Genomic DNA, 22,024 nt, shown 5'->3' with positions numbered 1-22,024 from the left:
CACGCAAATCGGTACACAGTATCTCTATAGTCATTAAACGAAACCGGTCTTTCAGATTTTTCATATTCCATCCTGATTGGCTAGAAATGTCTTCCAAAGTTTGCAGGAGTGCTCCGTCTTGAACAAAATGCCTCAAATCATGAACATAGCATGCAATTTCCATCAAGTTTTGCACGCACATTCCCATTAGGCCGAGGAAGAAATACCATTTGACATTTTTTAAATCAGCCTCATGGTGGCGCTATAACAGGCCGATTCGTGTTTTTACCTATAACTGCACCGATCTGTGTAAAACTTTGTATGCACACTCCCTAGAGGTCAAGGAAAAGCCTTTGCCCTGCATTTTTCACATTTGCCTTTTATAGCGCCACCAGGAAGCCGACTTATGTAAAACACATTATTTTATACTACAACTTCCAATTTTATCCAAATTTCACGCAAATCGGTACACATGATCTCTATAGTCATGTGATCAAGACGGATGTGTTTGATTTTTCATATTCCATCCTGATTGGCTAAGATTGACATCTAAAGTTTGCATTATTGGCTTGTTTTTAATAAAATTCCGCAAATCATGAACGCACCGTCCGATTGCGGTCAAACTTTGCACGCACATTCACACTATGTTGAGGAACAAATGCCACCCTTTTAACATTGGCCTGTTATAGCGCCACCAGCAGGTCTAATTTAGCAAAACAAATGTTTTTAACAAAATACCTCAAATCAACGCAGTCAGTGTCCGATTGTCGTGCGAGGCCTAAGAAGAAATGGCACGCTTTTCACATTGGCCTATTATATAGCCTACCTGACCTGGCGGAGACCTGTGCTCCGAGGAGCACTTTTTCTAGTTTTCTTTCATTCTACTTTCATTTAACCAGGGAGGTTTTAAAGAACAATTTCTTATTTACAACAATGGCCTGTATTATACTTTATAGTTTCTTCTAGAATAAAATCCTTGTATATATTTTGTACAACAAATCAAAGTGATTGTTTTGGTGCTGCTTAATCTTTTCCATGAACATGATACTGTAGTGAAGCTTGTGTTATGGCAAAACAGATCGGAAATGAGAGAACAGGAATTCTATAGTCAGACAGGCTGATCACGCAAATGGCACAACGAATACAAACAGTACCCTTGTGTAGTAGCTGTTCGGGAAATGTCACCTTATTCCCGCATCCATCCGACACACAACTTGTTTATGGTGTCACAATGTGGAGGAAAGGAGATTAACAGCTGATTTGCGTGTAAATACTTTAAGTTTACAGTTTGTGTGAAGTGGCAGTGATGTTGTACCAACATAAGCACTGGTGAGGTGACCTTTTAAAGTGTATAGATTTTGTGTTAGTGTATAATCAGAACTTACCTATACCATTTCTACCTCTGTCTCTGAAACATACTGTAAAACAATAATGAAGCCATGTTTTCTATGGTATTTTATTTTATAAGAAATGTAAATTCGGCAAACAGTTTTTACATTTAACATTATTGCCATAAATATCATAAAGTATACCCTGGCGTCCCTAATTTTGGCTTATCATAATATCTTCAAAAAACTTTATGAAAATAGCCCATCTACAATCTCACAATGTGTACAATGTGACACGTTGTGATCTGCTTTTTTCACATTTATTTTGAAAACTTTCAACAACAACAAAAAAGAAAGAAAGAAAGAATTAGGTAGGGTTTCAGTGGTTAACAAAATTGTGTTACGTTCCTCAACTGAAAACATTGCCATGGACCCATGGTGAGAAATGCATTCATCGAAGCCACAGTAATACGTAGATGAACAAACGGAACTGTGCCCCCTATAATGATCATGTCTACAGGGAAGTGCTGGGCAAAGAAATACAGTAAGAACCAGGGTTACTGGTTACTAAAGTGATGTGTCAGCGATAGACGGTGTCAATTGAAAAGCCCCATCGGTCATATTGCAAAATGTCATACCCATCCCATACCGGTTAGGCTCACCAGTGAAACATTTACAGTAAAACAAAGTACAAGCTTTCCGCAAAGTTATCAGCTTGCCTGTCTTGCTAAGAGTATTGTGCAATAAGACTGTATGGTCACCTGAAGTAACATTCAGTGCTAATAATAATAATAATAATAATAATAATAATAATAATAAATATAGCTGCTAGCAGCAATATGGGGGCCAAGTAATACAATAAGCCATAGAAACAGAATAGATTGAACTATAGAAAGTAGTCCATGCAATTAACAGATGAGCATTCTAAACAGCTGAGCAGAGTGAGGGATTGTGGATATTGTAATTTAAATTGATATTGATATCAATATAATATTGATATTCCGAACCAGAGACGTGTGACTTACAGACAGTGACGCTACCTCCTGAACTACTGCTACCCCCAAACCGTGATTGAAAGAAAGGAACCTATGCAGCTATCAAATGAGCATTGAAAACAGCTTAGCTGAGTACTGAGGGATTCTGGCTATCATAGTCTCTTTATTATACAATATTAATTGGCTCATGGAGGCTTCATTTTTTCATGTACAAACTACTCTTCAACTTACAATGGTCCATAGATTGTATGTAGGATTGTACTGTATGTACGTTTCATGCATATCACTCAAAAATCCTTACACACCGCTTGCAGGCGTTTTCTCATCATCACCCCAAACAAGATACTAAAGACCCTGTGGGTAAGAAGGTGTTCACTAGTAGAGATGGCACAAGATGTAATGTTCATCACGCTTAGTTTTGTTTTGTTTTGTATGCCTGGCCTTCAGGAAGGCAACTGACTCCAGCATTTTCGTGACTTGAATGCGAATGGAGATATAGTATGTGCACCAGACCAGAGAATGGAACACCATGCAAAAAGCATGTCACACAGAAATTGTGCCGAAGCTTCTTTTTTTTTCAACTGCTCAAAAGCTGACATCGACAATGCTTGGGGGTAGAGAGCTGACAGTACATGCCTGATCAGGTTCAGACATCAGGTTTATCAGAGATCAGTTATAGGGAAGAGGGGCCTAAGCTACAGACAGTTGGAAAATGAGGCTGTGTACTGCATAGCCTGGGTGACAATAGCATCGACCATGGATATTTCTTGGAGCTGATCATTGTTATTGGGAAAGTATGTATGATGTGTACTGTGCTTGAAAGAGCATCATAGTAATGTGATTGAGAAGAGCAAAAAAAGGGCATGAGTCAAACAGCAAGCGACAGGGGTTCCCTTATCACTCTACTGTCTAAACCAGGGGTCTTCAATGTTTTTCAGCCCAAGGATCCCTTAGCTGAGAGAGAGATGAAGCATAGACCCCCACTACACATAGCTACATTGGCTAAAGTTCTCCTCAGAATAGGGATGGTAGGGTTCAAGTGGTTAATGTAAAAAAAAGAAATCCTAACACACAAAGATTTGGCGGCCCCCCTGTAGTAACTCTGAGGACCCCCTAGGGGTCCCAGACCCCCTGTTGAAGACCCCTGGTCTAAATTCTAAATGCAGTCAGTTATGTGATCAATTCTACCCAGAACATCTCCACTGACAAATAGAAAGCTGGAATGTTTTCCAGCTGGATACAACACAGGTCCAGGACGTCGTTTTGAGATATGTGACACTTCGACAATGAGAGGCTTGTCAGAGCGGTCCAGTGCAACGAATCTATGGACAGTCCTTTTTTAAGTTGTTAACAGAGTTCCTTGAGCATTTGAAACTGGACACAGGCCTGTGGAAATGCCACAGTTAGGGCTTCAAATATGTAGTGGTGCAATACAGAGTCTTCTCTTTACTGTTGGCAGTGCAGAGATAGTAGGTTCAATTAACTAAAAATGTCTCTCACACAGGCACCCATTTTTAGCAACTCAGCTTACATTTTCTAGATGAAGTACTGCCCCCCCTCCCTTGCTCTCACACACACACACACACACACACACACACACACACACACACACACACACACACACACACACACACACACACACACCCACACACACCCACACACACACACACACACACACACACACACACACACACACACACACACAGTCATACGCAGTCACACACACACACACACACACACACACACACACACACACACACACACACACACACACACACACACACACACACACAAACTTGCACGCACGCACGCACGCACGCACGCACGCGCACACACACACACACACACACACACACACACACACACACACACACACACACTCTGGATGCCATTATACAATGCAATGCAACTACCTACCTTTGTACTTTTATCTGTGATCATGATGATCAATATTATTCTCACCTTTCTCTCTCTCTGTCTCCCCCCTCTCACACTTTTGCAAAAGGTTGCCTTGAGGAGGAGATCTTTGCTGTCCAGTCCATTGACATTGCATTGGTGTAGACAGGAGTTCACTTCACAGGCGATAAAGAGAGATTACATTGAGTCAGAGTGAGATTATTCAGGGCTGCCAACACTCCTGGATCCTGCAGGAGTCTCCTGACAATCTCCTGGATTTGGTTCAAACTCCCAAAATTCACCAGAACACAGGAACTTACATCTATGATTGATCTACCATGTTAAAACGTTTTTTTTTAATGAGATATTAACTTTTAAGTAATGAATGGTTATTATTAAAGGTGGGTCTTACATTGCTTCAGTCACCAAATCAATTTCTGTAGGCCTAGTACTTTTAGCGTTTTAATGGATGACATTGTAGTAAAGCAAGCCTGATAAAAGTTTGAAACTCACAAAATTCACCAAAACACAGGAAATTACATCTACTCTGTTAAAAGGTTTTGGGGGGAAGACCCCCAGTTTGTTACTGCTGTCTCTACTAGCCGCGCCCCCCCCCCATACCCCACCCCCCAAAAATCTCCTGGATTCTGACAGTCCAATGTTGGCATCCCTGGATTACATTGAAGTGAGTGGGCTGTCGGGCAACAAGTAAAACATAGCACGTTCATATAGGCTGCTACTGCCATAGCTCTGGTTCAGAGCGTTAGTGAGTTCCCTCTAACGCTCTGGAAGACCCCTCGCTCTGCGCATGTACAAGGAATTCCACTGTCCTGCCAGCGTTCAACTATAGTGAAAATAAACAAAACCATTTCGCTAATCACCGAAGCAAAGGCTGTCTTGTGTTGTTGAAAGTCTATTCTCGGAATGCGCAAGCCTCTCAGCACCCCACCTACTCTGTAAAATACACTTTTTGGGCAGAAAATAAAATATGTCAGCGAGACGGACATTATTTGTATTTACTCCACAGTGCCTCTACCGATCTGGGGGATTTGAACTTACCATTAACCAAAATGTAGAGGGCACTGTGGAGTAAATACGAATAATTTCAGTTTCGCTGACATATTTTATTTTCTGCCCAAAAAGTGTATTTTACAGAGTAGGTGGGGTGCTGAGAGGCTTGCGCATTCCGAGAATAGACTTTCAACAACACAAAACAGCCTTTGCTTCGGTGAGTAGCGAAATGGTTTTGTTTATTTTCACTATAGTTGAACGCTGGCAGGACAGTGGAATTCCTTGTACATGCGCAGAGCGAGGGGTCTTCCAGAGCGTTAGAGGGAACTCACTAACGCTCTGAACCAGAGCTACTACTGCCAGTGCCTACTACCTGTTGATATTTTTTGCCCAAAGCCTACAGCGCAGCACAGCGCTCTGGGCTCACATGACATGCATTACACCCAGGATCCTGTGGGCTACGGAAACGAAACTGTCAGCAGGGCCAGGGGAGGATGGGAATGGAATGGTAGGCGATGGTAAGTCGAATTTCGAATTTATGTATCCACCACCAGCATGCTAATCATGTTCAGTGCTTCTGGCGAATATACACCATTCATTGCTGAGAGTAGACTAGAGCAGTAAAGACAGATCGCGGAATGCCTATTGCTCGAATACTCTCTGTGTTCGTTCTTGTGTGAAGTTGTCATGCGAACGAAAGTATACACTCATTTCTATTCAACACAATTTACTATGAAGGCAATTCAAGGCACGATAATATGCTGCCAAGAAAGTGTTGCCACACATACAATGGCATGACTGTAACACTGCGAGGAGATGAAAGCTGATATCGCAGCAGCGAGCCGGTCGGTTGTCGCTATAACGTCATCGTGTATCAGCTGTTTGGGTGGATTGGGGTCGGTTGTTAAAGGGGTTGTACAGATCAGATCAGATCTGATGTCTGTTACGTAACTGAAAACGCACTAAATGCCGCTCATACCAAAATATGAGAGGAGAGGAGAGCGTGACTTCCGTGAATAAGGTAACACAAAAACAATGTCGCCTTCTGTTGCTACGCAAGTTTAATGTTGTTTGACCATATTTGGCTTTGGTGTGTTTTACTGTTGTCTTAAAACTTATCATCTCACTTATTTCAATGGAAAACATCCAAGCTTTTGGTCGTGTATTTAATTTACATATAGATCTTTTGGTTCGTTTTTACTTAATGTAAAGAGGATATTACCTAATTGTAGAGGAATTCCCACATTAGCCTATTGGAGGCAGTTTCCTGTATGTCTGTCTACAGTATAGGCCACATCTCTACTCTTCATCTCTCTACTAGACCACTGTTTCCCAAACACTGCATGGGTCGGGTCGGGACCCATTTGTGGGTTGCGCGGATCCATTTTTATGGGTCACTCACAAGTGAATATCCTTTTAGTTTTTTGTTTCCTACATTTTGTTTTTAATTATTATTTGAAAACATTTTTTTAGAAATAAACTAAAGGGAAAAAAATGCAAAATTTGTCATGAATTAGAAACAAAAGATTTTTCAAAAGGATTTCATAAATAAATCTACTGCTATTTTCACTAGTTTGGGTACCGGGCAAACGTCTAATTTCTCTTTTAAGTCTTGAGCTAAAAAGTTTGGGAACCACTCCACTGGACTAGACTAATAGGCAACACAGGTCGGCGCGCCCCAGTTTTGTTGACACTTGATGACATCTGCAGCACTAGACTAACTTGATTTAAAACGCAGCCCTATAGCCTACGCCTGCAGTGGATATACATGTTGACATAGCAGAGATTCTTAGCCTCTTTTAAATAGCATAGCTGTAGTTGTACATACTTTAAACAGTTTAAAGATACATATAACACATTGCAGTCAATACATTTGCTGAAAGTCAATACTGTGTACAGTCTTGGGAAGGAATCCTCTGCAATTTGGCAGTGAGGCAGTTGATATGTAGATTACCGAGTTCACTTTAAGAATAAGAACTGTTATATTATAGCATTGCCTCATTGTACACACGTCTTTATTTGTATTGATGTAAAATATAGGCTACCTATTAGGTTCCACCTATGCAACCAGTCCATAAACATGCTCCTTAGAGCCTAGTTTCAAAGTAGGCTTCCTGACTATCCAGACAGGAAATTCAACCTTTGAACAGAACTAACAGATAAGACGGAATATATCACAGAAAAATAAGGCTAAGTAGCAGGTGATGTCATGGGGCCTGTCTGATTGAGCTGATTGTGTGTCTATTACATTTTGTGAAGCAATGTTCGTTTAGAGCGTTACATTATTACTTAATGGTGAGGTGACTGCATGCCTGGCTGATGAGACAGCATGTGTAAAGGAGTTGTTTATCCCTGTCTATCATTCTCCCCCAGTTCCTCAGCTATGGATTTCAAGGCTGTGTTCGAGACTTTGGACATTGTGTGTGACGAAAACATCGCTGCCCTTTGTGGGCCTGATGACGTGCTGTACAGCAATGTTACAAAGAGGTTGGTGGCGTCTATGAGACAGATCCAGGAACATGGCCGCGCTCTAGAACCAGTGGTCGCCGGGTTCACAACAGTCTACCACCACTATGACTTTGATGCACAAACACCAGGGAATGGCTACCGCACTTTGGTCAAGGTATAAGTATGCACTATAGATACAATGTTCTCTCTCTGTCAGGGCAGGAATTTCAGGGAGTCCACGAAGGCCATGGCCATAGTTGCCCCTCAGTTTGGCCTTGTGCCCCTCAAAAAAATGGCATGCCCTGAGGCCACAGTGGCCTTAATGCCCCAGCTGACTGTACCACCAACTTAAACTTTGAATCCTTTATCTGTCTCTCTCTCTCTCTCTCTATTGTCAACAGGTTTTGCTGTCTTGCCTCATGCACATCATCCACAAAGGCCGTTACATCACTTCCAACTGTCAGGGCGCCTTCTTCAGGGCAGAGCACAACGCAGCTGAGATGGAAGCCTACTGCAAAGCTCTGTGCCAGCTGCGGGCCCTCCTCTACCTCGCCCAGCGCTTGCTTAATGACAATGAACGTGGCCAGCTGTACACCCTGCAAGATGGAGCACTGAGCCAGCGCTTTGTACAGGAGTACACCTCAATGCACAAGGCCTGTTTCTATGGCCGCTGTTTGGGCTTTCAGGTGAGAAATCACCAGATAATGTAATTTCTTATGGTAACTCCCTAAGTGCACTTGCTGAGCATGGTGGATGAGCCCTTACCATTTGAGGTACCCCATGATGTAGCCTCTAGTGCCACCCTCAGGCCAAAATCTTTGCATACAATATATCTCAATCTAATAGGCAGATTGTGGGATGTATGCTATTGATTATATATATATATAGAGAGAGAGAGATCCTCTATATTCTAAATATAGAGGATCAAGTCTATAAAAGTGTTGACTGTTTTGTAAACTAAAGACTTAAGTTAATAATTACTCTCAATTCTTTTGTAATAGTGTCAACCTTTCTGCTTACCCCTGGTTTTTGATCTTTTTTAATGGTGGATTTTAAAACGATAAACTAAATGAATATCTTTTCATTTCTCTTGACAGTTCACTCCCACTCTTCGTCCATTTCTCCAGACTGTCGTCATAAGCATGGTCTCATATGGAGAGTCTTATGGAAAACAGCATTCTGGGCTAGGTACAGTAAGTCTTTCCAGACATACTGTAATGTTTTTGTGTCCATGGGAGGATGTAGTTCCTCTCGATGGATATCAAAGTATAGGTCATGAATGCCCTACTTCTGTGTTCAAAAACCTTCCTGCTGGGGGAATCTATGGCCCTTATTCCTTTGGATACCATAACCAACATATCTTTACATCAAACAAATGCATCATGGAGGCCCCCTACTAGGGCAGGACAATATGTATGTATGTCATTCTTTTGGCGGTCTGTGTGTGTTCCTCTCCCCTGATTTGCCTCCCATTTATGGGGTTACAGCAGTTCCCGACTTAAGTGGTCCCAGAGTAGGCCAGGGCCAAAAGAGCATCGGTCTAGTTATATCAAGATTGTGATATATGAGACTAGATATCGTCTGGGATTTTGGATATCATAATATCGTGATATGGCTTAAGCGTTGTCTTTTTCTGTTTTAACCACTAAAATAAATAGCCAATCTACAAGCTCGCAACGTGTCACATTTTGTAGATATGCTGTTTTAGCTATTCGTGAAAATGTTTGAAAAATGAAAAAGAAAGTTTATATTATGGTCACAATACAATTTTATCATCAATATTGGCCAAAAACATCATAATATTTGAGATGTCCCTATTGCCCAGCTCTACCCCCACCTTCTGTTTGCGTAAGAATTGCTTAATGAATAGAAATATCCATTCTGTCTGTATGCTACTGTAAATGCTAAATGTCTGCTAAATCCCTAAATTGTAAATTATAATTCTATAAATCTGTTCTATGTTTCTGTCATACCTCTTAGATGTTCTTCTCTTTCAGAGGCGTCTGGAATACTTCATTTAGTTTTCTTTTCTGCTGTGCTTTAGCTGCTCTGCTGTCAAAGTGTGTTATGATCTGTTTTGTTCTGCTCTGTTCAAGGCATGGCAGCTCTCTCACTCCTCACATCAGGGAAGTATGTCCTTGACCCAGAGCAGAGGGGGTTAGAGTTTGAGCGCATTACCCAGAATCTGGACATGCAGTTCTGGAAGACCTTCTGGAACCTCACAGAATCTGGGCTAATATCGGTAGGCAAGGCTAAGATACATACAGTAGATACCCCATCTTTTTTTTTTACTTGTGATTTGCTGAAAACTGAGAATACAAGTCTGTTGGGCACCATGTGAACATGGCCAACATTGGTCTGCAAACATTTTAATATTATCATGTTCCTGACAACACCAACAAGAAGTAAAGATTCATGGTGGTTCAGATTCAGAATACACTATTAAAAAAATATATTTAATGATCAGGAAGGAAGACCTAATAATGTCACAGTTATGCCTTTTTTGCTACTAATCCAGTGTGGTGGCATATTCCTGTAACCATTTCTGATCACTGTCAAATGACAGGCCTCACATGTCTTCATGCTTTTGCACTACACCGCTGCCCACCACCCACCGTCAATCACCAACACACACACATACACACACGTTTTCTCTGTCTGGTTGGTCTTCCCACAGGGCTTCAACAGAATAGCATCTAACACGGTGCAGGTGAACTTGACGATCACGGTGCCTCCTGTGCCTCTACGTCTCCCCCTGGCCTCAGACCCCAGTCTGTCCACTAATGTATCTCCTCCTGTTGCCCACTCGGGCCCTGGACCGGTCCACATGCGCCTGATCTCCTTCGACCTCAGGGAAGGACAGGTGAGCATCCATATGTTTAAACTTTACAGATTACTATATGTGCAGGGATGTGGTCAGGAACATGAAAACAAGGTAGAACAACAATTAGGGCATGTTCACACTGTCCTACCCTTTTAATGTCTGCATGGATGTAGGAATGATAGGTTATTGGTCCTTGTGTAGTGGATATGATTTGTTTTGTGTTTTTTTGTTTCTCGACACTGACCAGGGACTTCAAATGGAAATAGTAGCTAGTAGCTAAATCTGGTACAAAGCATCTTTTCTCTTTGCTTGAGATTAATGTATACTGTACAAGATCCCTGATACAAATACACTCTCTCTAAATTGTGTGAACAATGTTGTTATGGAAACAAAATGCAAAAAGCGCTTTAGACAGCACTTTTTCTTCATAACTGGCAGACAGTGTGAACACACTCTTACAGTGGGCAGGAAATGTGTGATTAGTTTTTAGAACTGTTATTGTACTCTTTTTTTTTTATCTCTTCTGCAGCCGTGAAAGACCTCCAAAAATATCTTGAATCATTAAATACTATGACCAACACCAGCCCCAGATGTTTACACATGAAATCTTTCTCTTATTTTTTTTTATTACTTCTTCAGTTATATATTTCTTTACTTGTAGGACAGCGAGGAGATATTGGCACTCTCACGCACCGAGCCTCCACCCATCTCCATATCCCTGGTCCATAGACCCCAGAGACTGCCTCGGTCTCCCTGGCTGCTCATTCACATCCATGGAGGGGGATTTGTGGCCCAGACCTCAAAATCCCATGAGGTCTGCTATGCATTATCCCATTAAACATGCATGAAAATTGATAATGGTGTTCACAGTAATTTAATCTTCCACAGCTGTAACTACATCAATGCTAATGGATTTACGTTGTGTAGCACATTTCAAAAGAGACAGTAAGTGCATCACAGCCTAGAGAGGCAAGTGATGTACATCAGAATCAAGGAATAAAACAAAATATCTAGCAATGAAGGATGAGGACTTTATATACATGTGTTGTGTACATACCTTTACACAAGTAGATTCTCTCTCACTCACACACACACGCACGCACGCACACACACACACACACACACACACACACACACACACACACACACACACACACACACACACACACACACATTTTAATCATTTATTTATGTACACATAAGAGATACAATACAAGGACACAAATATTACAAGGTGCTGTCAAAAATGTACAGTCAGCAAATCATGGACAAATACTCCCACACCTTTTAGGGGTACAAATAACAGCGTCTTCGCCATATTTGGCGGCTACCGATAGTAGAAGAGATTCCACAGAATTTTGCAAGCCGTTTAGCTGCTTTTTTCACACACACACACACACACACACACACACACACACACACACACGCACACGCACACGCACACGCACACACACACACTGCCCGCCACAACATCAACTTTATATATTGCTCCTTTGATTCCTTTTTCACCTGATGTGTTTTATTCTATTCCTCACCCATCCTGTCATGTCTTAGAATTACCTGAGAACCTGGTCTAAGGATCTGGGTATGCCCATCCTGTCCGTGGACTACTCTCTGTCACCAGAGGCCCCATTCCCCAGAGCCCTGGAGGAATGCATGTACGCCTACTGCTGGGCGCTCAAGAACTGCCATCTCCTGGGTCAGTGATATTGCTATTTTTCTCATGTAGAGAATATTTATATTTCATCTGTGAATCTGTCAACATAATTGCAGAGATTTACAGGATGATTATCAATGGCCAATGCTCTATAAATCCCATCTGTTTTTGTTTTCTAAGAAGAAGTTTGTTTTTGCAAACTGGTTCCTAGTCATTTGTAAACGGTAATTACTGATTTCCTGCCTTTCATGTTGGTTTGTTAGTTTGTCCCTGATCATGTGCTTGGGAGCACTGTCCAACAGGCGTCATGTTAACACAGAGAGAACTGTCTACGTATGTGCCCTAGGCTCCACTGCAGAGCGAGTCTGTCTGGCGGGGGACAGTGCCGGGGGGAACCTCTGCATCACTGTGTCCATGAGGGCTATAGCCAGCGGTGTACGAGTCCCTGATGGCATCATGGCTGCCTACCCTGCTACCTTACTCACCACTGATGCCTCGCCCTCCCGCCTATTGACGTTAATTGACCCACTGTTGCCTCTAGGTGTTTTAGCAAAGTGCCTCAATGCTTACACAGGTATGTGAACAGAAATGGTGTGTTTATAAATGTTTTTTTTTACAACAGGTAATTTCAAACAATCTTGTCAAATGCACATTCAAACCACTGCTACTAATGATAACATATATAGTGTGTCATTAAACGGGGAAATGGTGGGGCGACTGGCTGACATCGGGGTCAAGTTCCTGCACACCAACGGGGACAGTGCCGCTTTAGACTCCACGGGGGCTCTACGCATGTGTCCCTCGCCCGCGCGCGATTTTTTTCGGGTTTCCCGCGGATAAAGTTACTTTTTTTGTTACTTTATTTCGGTTTTAGTGTGCTGGGCAGCCTGCGCGGATGTGAACGCAGTAATGCACGTTATTTTCTGCTGAAGGGAGGGGGCGGAGAGGGGGCCTCTTTGATCGGCGGGTAGGCGGGGCCCCACGCAACCTGCGTAGTGTGCGTGTAGGGAGAAGCGGCCCTGAACGTGGAGATTGGTTCGATTCCTCTGTGATGCCTCCAGTTTGGCTGGGAGCTCTAATGAACCCAATTTACCGTGTTTGTGGGTGGGAAGCCGGCAGGGGAGAGTGTTTTCTATTGCTGCACTTGCGACTCCTACAAGTTGGTCAAGGCGCCTGTTCTGCAGGGAGCGGAGGTGGGAGGCATAGTGTGTTCCTCCGCACGTGTTAGACCCTCTTGATGAAACTCCTCACTGTCAGGTGAAAAGAAGCTAGTGGCGACTCCATGTGTATCAGAGGAGAAGTGGTTGTCTACAGACTCTGCACCCTCCCTAGATCAACAGTAGGGTTTGGAAGTGACAGGGAATATACACAGATGGGGGGAATGGCATAATGACTAAATTGGGGAGAAAATTCAAAAGATCAAACAGTTGAGCAAATATAAGGGAAATTGCTGTACCATGCTTTTCTTGTGGTAACAAGGACAGTATATTGTGCTTACTTTTGTTTGTTATGCTTTGTACCTATTGCATCACTGTTGTGCCCATATTCAAAGATAGACACCCATATTATTGCTATTTGACGCTCCATCTAGAAAAGAACATGTACTTCAGTTCCATTTGAACAAGAACTAATGTTTTTAATGAATGGTTCAGTATCAGGTAATAGATGTGAAGAAGTAGTAAGGTAATTATGTCTTCCAGAGGCATGTGAATACAAATTGTGGTGTGTTTTTCATGATTGTGGTGTGCTTTTCATGATTGGGAAGAGTCTAGCTTGTTGGCAAGTTAACCCATGCTGGTCACTGCCATTGCACACATTTGAAGACTGTGTTCTGAGCCTGGCTCTTGGCAAGCATCCACTTGCCACATTCTTGGAGAGTGACACTGAATAAACAAAAGAGAATTCTAATCGCATTATCTAATAGCAGACCAGTGTGGTGCCAGTGTGGCACTAGGCTGGCAGACAAAATACTAAAACTACTAAACTCAATTTGTGCAGACCAGACTATAATACAGGCTGATTGTCAACAAATACACTAAAGATCCATCATTATGTGAAATGGAATAGATGAGGTGTCCTTACATTTTTTTAATCCAAGTACTTATGCTGTTCATGTTAAAAGGTTTGTGTCACTTTGTTGCACCAATATCCCCAACCCAAATTCCCTAACAGTTGTGTTGTGCTATACTAAATGAAAAATCCCCACCCAACATCATCTCCCTTTCCCAGGCACTGAATGTCAGACTGTGCAGCCCACGTTATGTGTGAACACCCTGAGTGCCCTGAGCAGAGACACAGTCGTGCTGCTCAGTGACCTCACGCAGGGAGCCTCCAACTGGATTCAGTCCTTCATTGACCCTAGGAGAACTACAGGGGGAGTGGGGTCATCCTCATCATCATCAACGCCCAGGAAGAGGTCACCGGACAATGACGCCCACCGGAGGTCCACAGGATCCTCCCACACATCCTCAACAAACTCAGAAATCCACTGGGATTACCCAGAAAACTTTGAGCCCCTTCGCTCTGAATGTCTGGCTTTTGTTCATCCTGTTGCCTGCCCCATTGTCAAGAATCCATTTGTGTCACCACTGCTGGCTCCTGATAACCTGCTAAGAGGCCTGCCACCTATTCACATAGTGGTGAGAGAGGGAGGGGGTCTGAGGGAAATCACTGCTATGGCAGATCATGTTTATTTATCTGTCATACATGATCACTCTAGGGACAAGGGATTATTTGTTAATTGCATTGTCTCTGAAATATTGAGACTGAGCCTAGCATTGTTCAATATTGATTATTTGTTATTTTGGATGTCTAAAACCTAAATTATAATGTGTGAACCATGGCTCGTTACTCCAATAGTATCTAGTTCAAAGCTATGAGCAATGAGGGTTTAGCCTCCTCACACAGTATAAAATAGGCTTAAGAAATGTTGCCAATGTTACCTTTGCACTTAAAGAGGCAGTGAAACATTCTTGGTACTTTTTCAGTTTTTCATTTGTTTAATGAGTGTATTTACATTTTATTTTTGTAAGCTGTCAGATGCTCTGGCAAACTAAATGTAATGTCTACAATTCCAAGTGCTTGTGAGGGTGGGGGGACCGGGGGGTCCCCATTTCAAATATGATTATTTTGGGGGGTTGCGGCCTGAAAAGTTTGGGAACACTTGATCTAGGAGTAATAGGTCTGTGACACTGCCTCTTTATGCCCCCCACCTCCCATAACAAGGTAGCGTCATTTTTCCTGTGTCTGTAAGGTGTGTATTTCTGGCTGCTAACTTTCTCATGACATGCTATTTACTCACTCTGATAACACAGGCCTCGGCACTCGATGCGTTGCTGGACGACTCTGTGATGTTTGCCAAGAAGCTGCGCGATATGGGCCAGCCTGTGACCTTGACAGTGCTAGAGGACCTCCCACATGGCTTCCTCAGCCTATCAGCTCTTGCCAAGGAGACAGAGGAGGCTTCAAATATCTGTGTAGAGCGAATGAGACAGGTCTTTCAGAAACGGGACCCTCCCCTTTTTGTCCACAATTAACTAAAGATAGAAAGGACTAATCTGAAGACCAGCTCATCAGGTTTAGGTATAGTTTTTTGTGAGGTTAAGGGGAGTCCCGATCGTTGAGTCGCCTTGGAAATTTAGGGATTTGGTTTTAAATAAAAGAAAGCCATGAAAACAACATGAAATGTTCTAAATGTATGCTAAGAAAATATTAACAATCAGGGAAGAATTTAAAGCAATAACTGCAGCAAAGCATGCAGCTTTTGGCACAAAAGTGAATGTATTATAAGGGAAATAATTTCTACACATACTGAATTTGTGAGAGAACGGTGAACTATTTGCCTACTTTTCCCCAAATGGTTCTAATTTCCCACAGCAGAAACATCACCTTTTAACAGTGCTAACATATGCCACTGAATACAATAGAAAATATATATTTTAAAGGTAGCTAAACATTTTTTAAATGTTACTGTATTTACTATCATGAAACTACATTCTGGGAGACAGAAGAGAAAGATGACGCACAAGAACCAGCCTTTTTGCAATATAGCAATAAATGATATTTGAGTTGTTGGAGCAGCTGTGCCTTGACTGCATCTGTACTGTATGGCTTTGTGGATAATGAAAACTTTGTCTCACGTTGCCTGTATTACCAAAAGTGACTTGTCAAACTGTAAATTGAACTTGACATGTTTGTGGAAATAATTAAATTGAAGTATTAAATCTAAAATTTAAACATTCCATATATTTTTGTTGTGAGCTCATCTTTTGTAGTACTCACTATAAGGTTTGTACTAAATATTGCCATTTCATCACACAAGTTTGTAATGAATAAAAGAAAATTGGGTTTGGGGACACAGTACACACTACAAAAATGTCCTACAATGGTGGATTGATATTGGAAGAAAAGAGGGAAGTGGAATTGACGTGTTGCAATAAACAGTATAAAGGGACTGTCAAGTCTATGGAAAAGTCTGAAAGGGTAATCTGGCCTTTCTCTCATAGAAAACGTACAGGACCGCCTCTGGTTACTGCCAGACCCTTGTGACACACACTACGTTTTTATTTAGAACAGAAATGTCATTATGCTAGAATGCATTCACTACTGCAGACTCCAGTGTGTTGGAGTGTCAAATTTGGCAAACTGATTTTTTTTTATTATTGGCCCAGATCACTTGCCTTCTAAGATGTTGTCATCACATCTTTTATCAAACAATGTTAAGGCCCATTGCCAGAAACCTTGGTGGTTTATTTGATCCCGGCCTTTGAGAGCCACATTATCAAACATGTTTTAATCTTTGGAATATCTCCATGATCAAATCAATTTTGACTTCTAAAATCCCAAATCATCATGCATGCTTTTATTTAACTTAAATTAATTTAGTCACAGCGTGACTATTGCGGTGGTGTTCTATTTCATTCTCCATGGCACCAGAGTCAGTTCATTATGATGCCACCATTAAGCACTGCCACTGGCAGGAATCCAGAACTTTAGTTACATAACATATGTTTTATATTTAAGCAAAACATTACCAAAAGCAGTTAATAGGTGCCAAACTAACTAAGGAGAACACTATATATTAGTCCTAATTACATGTCTAGAGTTATGAACCTTTTACAAGCCTGTACGCAGCCAGAGTATCTGAGTACCAGACAGGAACCTGCTGGCTGTAGCTGAATCAATGTCTTGTTTTAATTGCTTCTTAAAATGTACTTTTATACATGTCAAGCCTTATTTGTTCACATTTTTATCCTGTCAAGGATCTTTTAGTTTTTCCTCAGTCAAGTTGGCATTCCCACCTGTCATTTCTATACAGTAGTCATTTTTGCACTGTTTGCACCTGTCTTAGTTATCTTTGTTCCCAGATTTGACAATTTTGACACTTTCATAAAGTGCCAGCACAGCACAAATTTAGGTCAGGTTTACAAACATGACCAATGTAAACAAAGCTATCGATTTCACTAGGTTTCTGTTTGTTTTTCCCTCAGTGTCAGTGTCAAATGTTCATGATGTCACGATAATGACAGAGTATATAAGTACTCAACAGACTTGCAGCTGATACCCCACTGTCAACGTCTGGCCCAGTGTCAAAATGATGCTCTTCGTTTTTCTCTTACTGGTGGCTACCAATGGTGAGTCTAAACTTATTGTTAGAAAAAACTTATTACACTTTAATTCCCTCGCTACAACTTATATTTCTATCTCTGTCACTTGTGCAGTGGCCCTTGGTTTTGATGGTAAGATCATCGGAGGGTACTAGTGCAAGGCACACTCCGTCCCTTGGCAGGTGTCTCTCCGCTACAACGGCTGGCATTACTGTGCGGGAACGCTGATCAGTGAGAACTGGGTTCTTACTGGTGCACATTGCCTCAAGTGAGTTAGAATTGAATAAAGCCTGCATCAACATAGTTTAAGGTCTGTGCAAGTGTCCAATCTATTTTTCTATTTCAGCTCATTTGAAATATTCATTCATTTCTTTCTTTCTTTCTTTCTTTCTCTCTCTCTCTCTCTCTCTCTCTCTCTCTCTCTCTTTCTCTCTCTCTCTCTCTCTCTCTCTCTCTCTCTCTCTCTCTCTCTCTCTCTCACACATGTTCCATATCTATCAGGTACAAGGAGGTGATTGAAGTGCGTTTGGGTGAGCACCACCTTGACAAGGAGGATGGCCCTGAGCAGTTCATTAAGTCAGCTGCTCAGATCCGCCACCCAAAGTTTGACCGCCTCAAAATCAACAACGACATCATGCTGATCAAACTTGCAGAGCCAGCGCAGCTCAATGAGTTTGTCCAGCCTATGGCCCTGCCCACCAGCTGTGCCCCTGATGGTACTGAGTGCCTGGTTTCTGGCTGGGGACCAACCGAAAGTAACAGTACTGGTAAGTGCTATTCAAAATAAGGTCATAAGTGGGCTATTTAATACATTAAATAATTACAATCCAATGAAATGCTTAAATCACACTGTATGAACACTATTAAAAACTGGAAAAATACGTATACTTCATTGTACTTCATTGACCAGGGTCCTTCAGGGCTCTATTTGGCCCCCTTCTTTTTTCCCTCTACACCAAATATCTTTGCTGAAAATAGCTAATCTCACGATGATCTCACAATGTGTTGCGGCACTTTTTGAGCTTTTAGATTGCCTATTTTTGCCAAATGTTTGGCCCAGAATAGGGACACTGGGTTCAGGTGGTTAAGAAATGACAAATGTATTAAATTAACACAATAGTACTTATCCTTTAGAAACTAGATCCTCAATTAAAAACGTCCTATACATATTATGCAGAGGAGCTAGATTGTTCTGAAAGGAAAATCTAATAATATGTGAGACAAACATAAGGGGAAGAAAACATCTCTCTCTTCTTCTCCTCTAGTTGGCAGTCTTGAAAACCTGAACTGTCTGGATCTGCCCACCCTGTCCCACCAGGACTGTAAGAACTCCTACCCCAACAGAATCACCGACTCCATGTTATGTGCTGGGTTCCTGGAGGGAGGAAAGGATTTCTGTCAGGTACAGGAAAAAGGAAATCATTTACACCAACATTTTACATTTAGGCATTTAGTTTATTCTGTTTTTCATAGCCGTGTAGAAAATGCATGACCGTAGAATAAGCTTCAACTCGCAACCTACTCTACTATGGATGACAAGTAGACTACTACAAGCAGACCTACTGTAGGCTTGTCTCTCTGACTGACAGACACATTCATATAGTGTTTATTATATTTCTCCTTGACGCTCCAATCCAGAATATTGTTTGACCACATTACTTATTGTTATATGAACATACATTTTTAAAACAGTGATTTGTAAATCTAAATTTAGGTCAGGTTTACAAACATGACCAATGTAAACCTATTGATTTCATCGACAGATAGACAGACATTTCATTTAGGAAATTGAAGTGTTGAAGTAACTCACAGCGTGCACGTTTAAAGGAAAGGGATAAGAATAGCCTTCAAATAAAACAGAAGAACAATCCAATGTGTGGGCAGTGACTCTTTTATATAATATGTATATAGCAGCAACATTGCTAAGTAAACTAAAATGAAATATACACACTATAAGGGTACATTTTTTTATAAAGACTAGAAAATGTAGCTCCTCTGAGTGCAGGTCTCTGCCAGCCCGGGTTGCCTATACCCAGGGCCCGCGATTTTTGCGGGCCCTGGCAGTCAGACAATTGGAATGGTACTGTATACAGTATAAGGAATCTGACTGATATATCTTGATCACATGACGTCAGAGATCATGTGTACCGATTTGTGTGAGTTTTGGAAAAGATTTGTAGGGGACGCCGATGGGCTAGTGGTTAAGGTGCCATTTATAGACTCTGATGCGTTTTTTCTTTGGCCTATTGGTAGTAGTGTGCGTGCAAAGTTTCACACCAATCGGTCCAACTGTGCCAGAGATTAGCTGTTCATAGACTGAGGACGGACGGACTGATGGACGGACAGGGGCGAAAACATAGTCTCCGACCTGGTGGAGACAATAAAATGTTTTGTTTGTGTTCAGATCACAAATTGAGGCCTTTAAGTGCTGCGGTAGTATTTGTGATCAACATTTCTGTTGTAGATATAAAATGGTAAATGGTGCATTTATATAGCGCTTTTATCCAAAGTGCTTTACATAGATTGTGTATTACATTCACCCATTCATACACTGATGGCGGAGGAAACCATGCAAGGCACCAACCTGTTCATCGGGAGCAATTAGGGGTTCAGCGTCTTGCTCAAGGACACTTCGACACTAACTCTGGGGGAGCCCCCCAACCCGGGATCTACAGTAACTGGGAACCTTGCGGTGTGACTTCCCCATTAGGTGGATTCTGGAGGTCCTCTTGTGTGCAATGGTGAACTCCAGGGAGTGGCGTCTTGGTGGTGGGGCTGTGATGAGGAAGGCCTACCTGGTGTCTATGCCAAGGTTTGTTATTCCTCCTACTGCTATAAAGAGGATTTCTGTTCTGAAACATGATGTGTCAATATTTGGGAAAGACATACTGTAGTTACATTAGTACAGTGGACCCAAGGTTGATACAGTAATTGTATATCGCCAGTGGTGGAAGAAGTAGTAAATGTAGCAATACCACAATGTGGAAATACTCTGTCACAAGTAAAAGTCTTGCATTCCAAATTTTACGTGAGTAAAAGTACAAAGGTATTGGCATAAACATAATAATAATCATGTTTTGTCATTTTGTTATATTACGTAATGTAACATGTAATGTTATGTCATGATTTCGCTATGACAAACATAATCTAGTCTCTAATGGTCTTATCAAGTGTGTCACACACAAATATTATTTCCCTCCAATGTACAGTATTAGGTATGGATTTAGCTATTTTTACCCCAATCAATTTGTAATAGAAGAATGAATAATTCATTCTTGAATGAAACTCCTTATTTATAGTTCTTATTAAGGTCATTTTCCACTGTTAATGTGAAGCCAAATGAGTCTCCTGTCCATAGCTATACTTTATATACACACAGTATATCTTATCTTACTGAAGTGAAAAATGTGTCTTTCACAGGTCTGCAACTTCACTGACTGGATCAGCTCTACTATGGCCGCTAACTAAGGTCATTCTAGGAACCCATTACTCCTGTCCTGTCTAATCATTCCATCTACATTCTATCAACAATGTATTACTCCTCATTTTGGATAATGGCAGGCAAACAATAAGTTATATGAGAAACACTGATACAGACTCTCATTTCTTTGTGAAACAATGATCCTCCGGTTGCCACCACATTAGTCTCTCGAGTCGAGACCAGTGGTGAACATTAAGTACAGTACATTTACTTGAGTACTGTACTTAAATAAATGTTTTGAGTATCTGTAGGCCTACTTGAGTATTTTTGGGGGGGATATAATTATGACTTTCACTCCACTACATTTCAAATATAAAGGCAAATATAGCTGCAAGCAGCGATAATACAGGGCCAGACATGGAAACTAGAGAGAGAGAGAGAGAGAGAGAGAGAGAGAGAGAGAGAGAGAGAGAGAGAGAGTGTGTGTTTGTGTGTTTGTTTGTGTGTTTGACAGCTTACTAGTGGCTCCATTTGACGGAATAGATTGAGATTGTAGATCGGCTATTTTCAGAATGAAGTATGTCATACGTTGAAAAACGTACTCTCAAATATGCATTTCAGGTTATCTTTACCATTTGCACATGTATTCATTGATACAGTCATGTTGTTTGCAATTCAACTTAAAATATAGCTGCAAGCAGCGATAATACGGGGCCAGTGAATAGAGAGAGAGAGAGAGACATGGAAACGGAATAGATTGAAGAGAGAGAGAGTGACATGGAAACAATAGATTGATGAGAGAGAGAGATGGAAACATAATGGTTTGATTGGACATCTCAACCTATTGCCATTAACAGGA

General features: G+C 41.5%; 2 protein-coding genes across 3 annotated transcripts; both read left to right on the top strand.

The window, feature by feature from the left end:
• Positions 1-5,675: 5,675 nt before the first annotated feature.
• lipea (lipase, hormone-sensitive a) lies at positions 5,676-16,376 on the top strand. Of its 2 annotated transcripts, none has more exons than XM_084081326.1 (11): positions 5,676-5,727; positions 7,583-7,832; positions 8,059-8,343; positions 8,755-8,845; positions 9,754-9,899; positions 10,335-10,520; positions 11,143-11,295; positions 12,036-12,180; positions 12,485-12,712; positions 14,368-14,777; positions 15,453-16,376. In XM_084081326.1, exons 2-11 carry the CDS (start codon positions 7,593-7,595, stop codon positions 15,672-15,674), a joined length of 2,106 nt encoding a protein of 701 aa, XP_083937452.1. In that variant the 5' UTR covers positions 5,676-5,727; positions 7,583-7,592; the 3' UTR covers positions 15,675-16,376. The 2 variants fall into 2 exon arrangements, with proteins under 2 accessions (XP_083937452.1, XP_083937453.1); XM_084081327.1 differs by lacking the exon at positions 5,676-5,727 and adding an exon at positions 5,912-6,230.
• Positions 16,377-17,731: 1,355 nt separating this feature from the next.
• Positions 17,732-21,212, top strand: LOC311061755 (trypsin-1-like; the record flags this gene model as incomplete). The annotated part of the gene is made up of 6 exons (XM_084080447.1): positions 17,732-17,771; positions 17,859-17,892; positions 18,246-18,511; positions 19,010-19,146; positions 20,455-20,556; positions 21,165-21,212. 6 exons carry the CDS (start codon positions 17,732-17,734, stop codon positions 21,210-21,212), a joined length of 627 nt encoding a protein of 208 aa, XP_083936573.1.
• Between the last annotated feature and the right edge of the window lie 812 nt (positions 21,213-22,024).

Source organism: Gymnoscopelus microlampas, assembly GCF_963454915.1.
Source record: "Gymnoscopelus microlampas genome assembly, chromosome: 15".
NCBI classification, from domain to species: domain Eukaryota; kingdom Metazoa; phylum Chordata; class Actinopteri; order Myctophiformes; family Myctophidae; genus Gymnoscopelus; species Gymnoscopelus microlampas.
The sequence above is the reverse complement of the archived record's forward strand: the minus strand, read 5'-3'. Positions and strand labels throughout refer to the sequence as shown.

What these genes read in the sequence shown, in the direction of transcription:
- lipea (XM_084081326.1), top strand. Translation starts at nt 7,593, where the DNA reads ATGGATTTCAAGGCTGTGTTCGAGACTTTGGACATTGTGTGTGACGAA. An exon ending in GCCGCTGTTTGGGCTTTCAG is followed by an intron (nt 8,344 to 8,754) that starts GTGAGAAATCAC and finishes TTCTCTTGACAG; the next exon opens with TTCACTCCCACTCTTCGTCC. An exon ending in AGACCTCAAAATCCCATGAG is followed by an intron (nt 11,296 to 12,035) that starts GTCTGCTATGCA and finishes GTCATGTCTTAG; the next exon opens with AATTACCTGAGAACCTGGTC.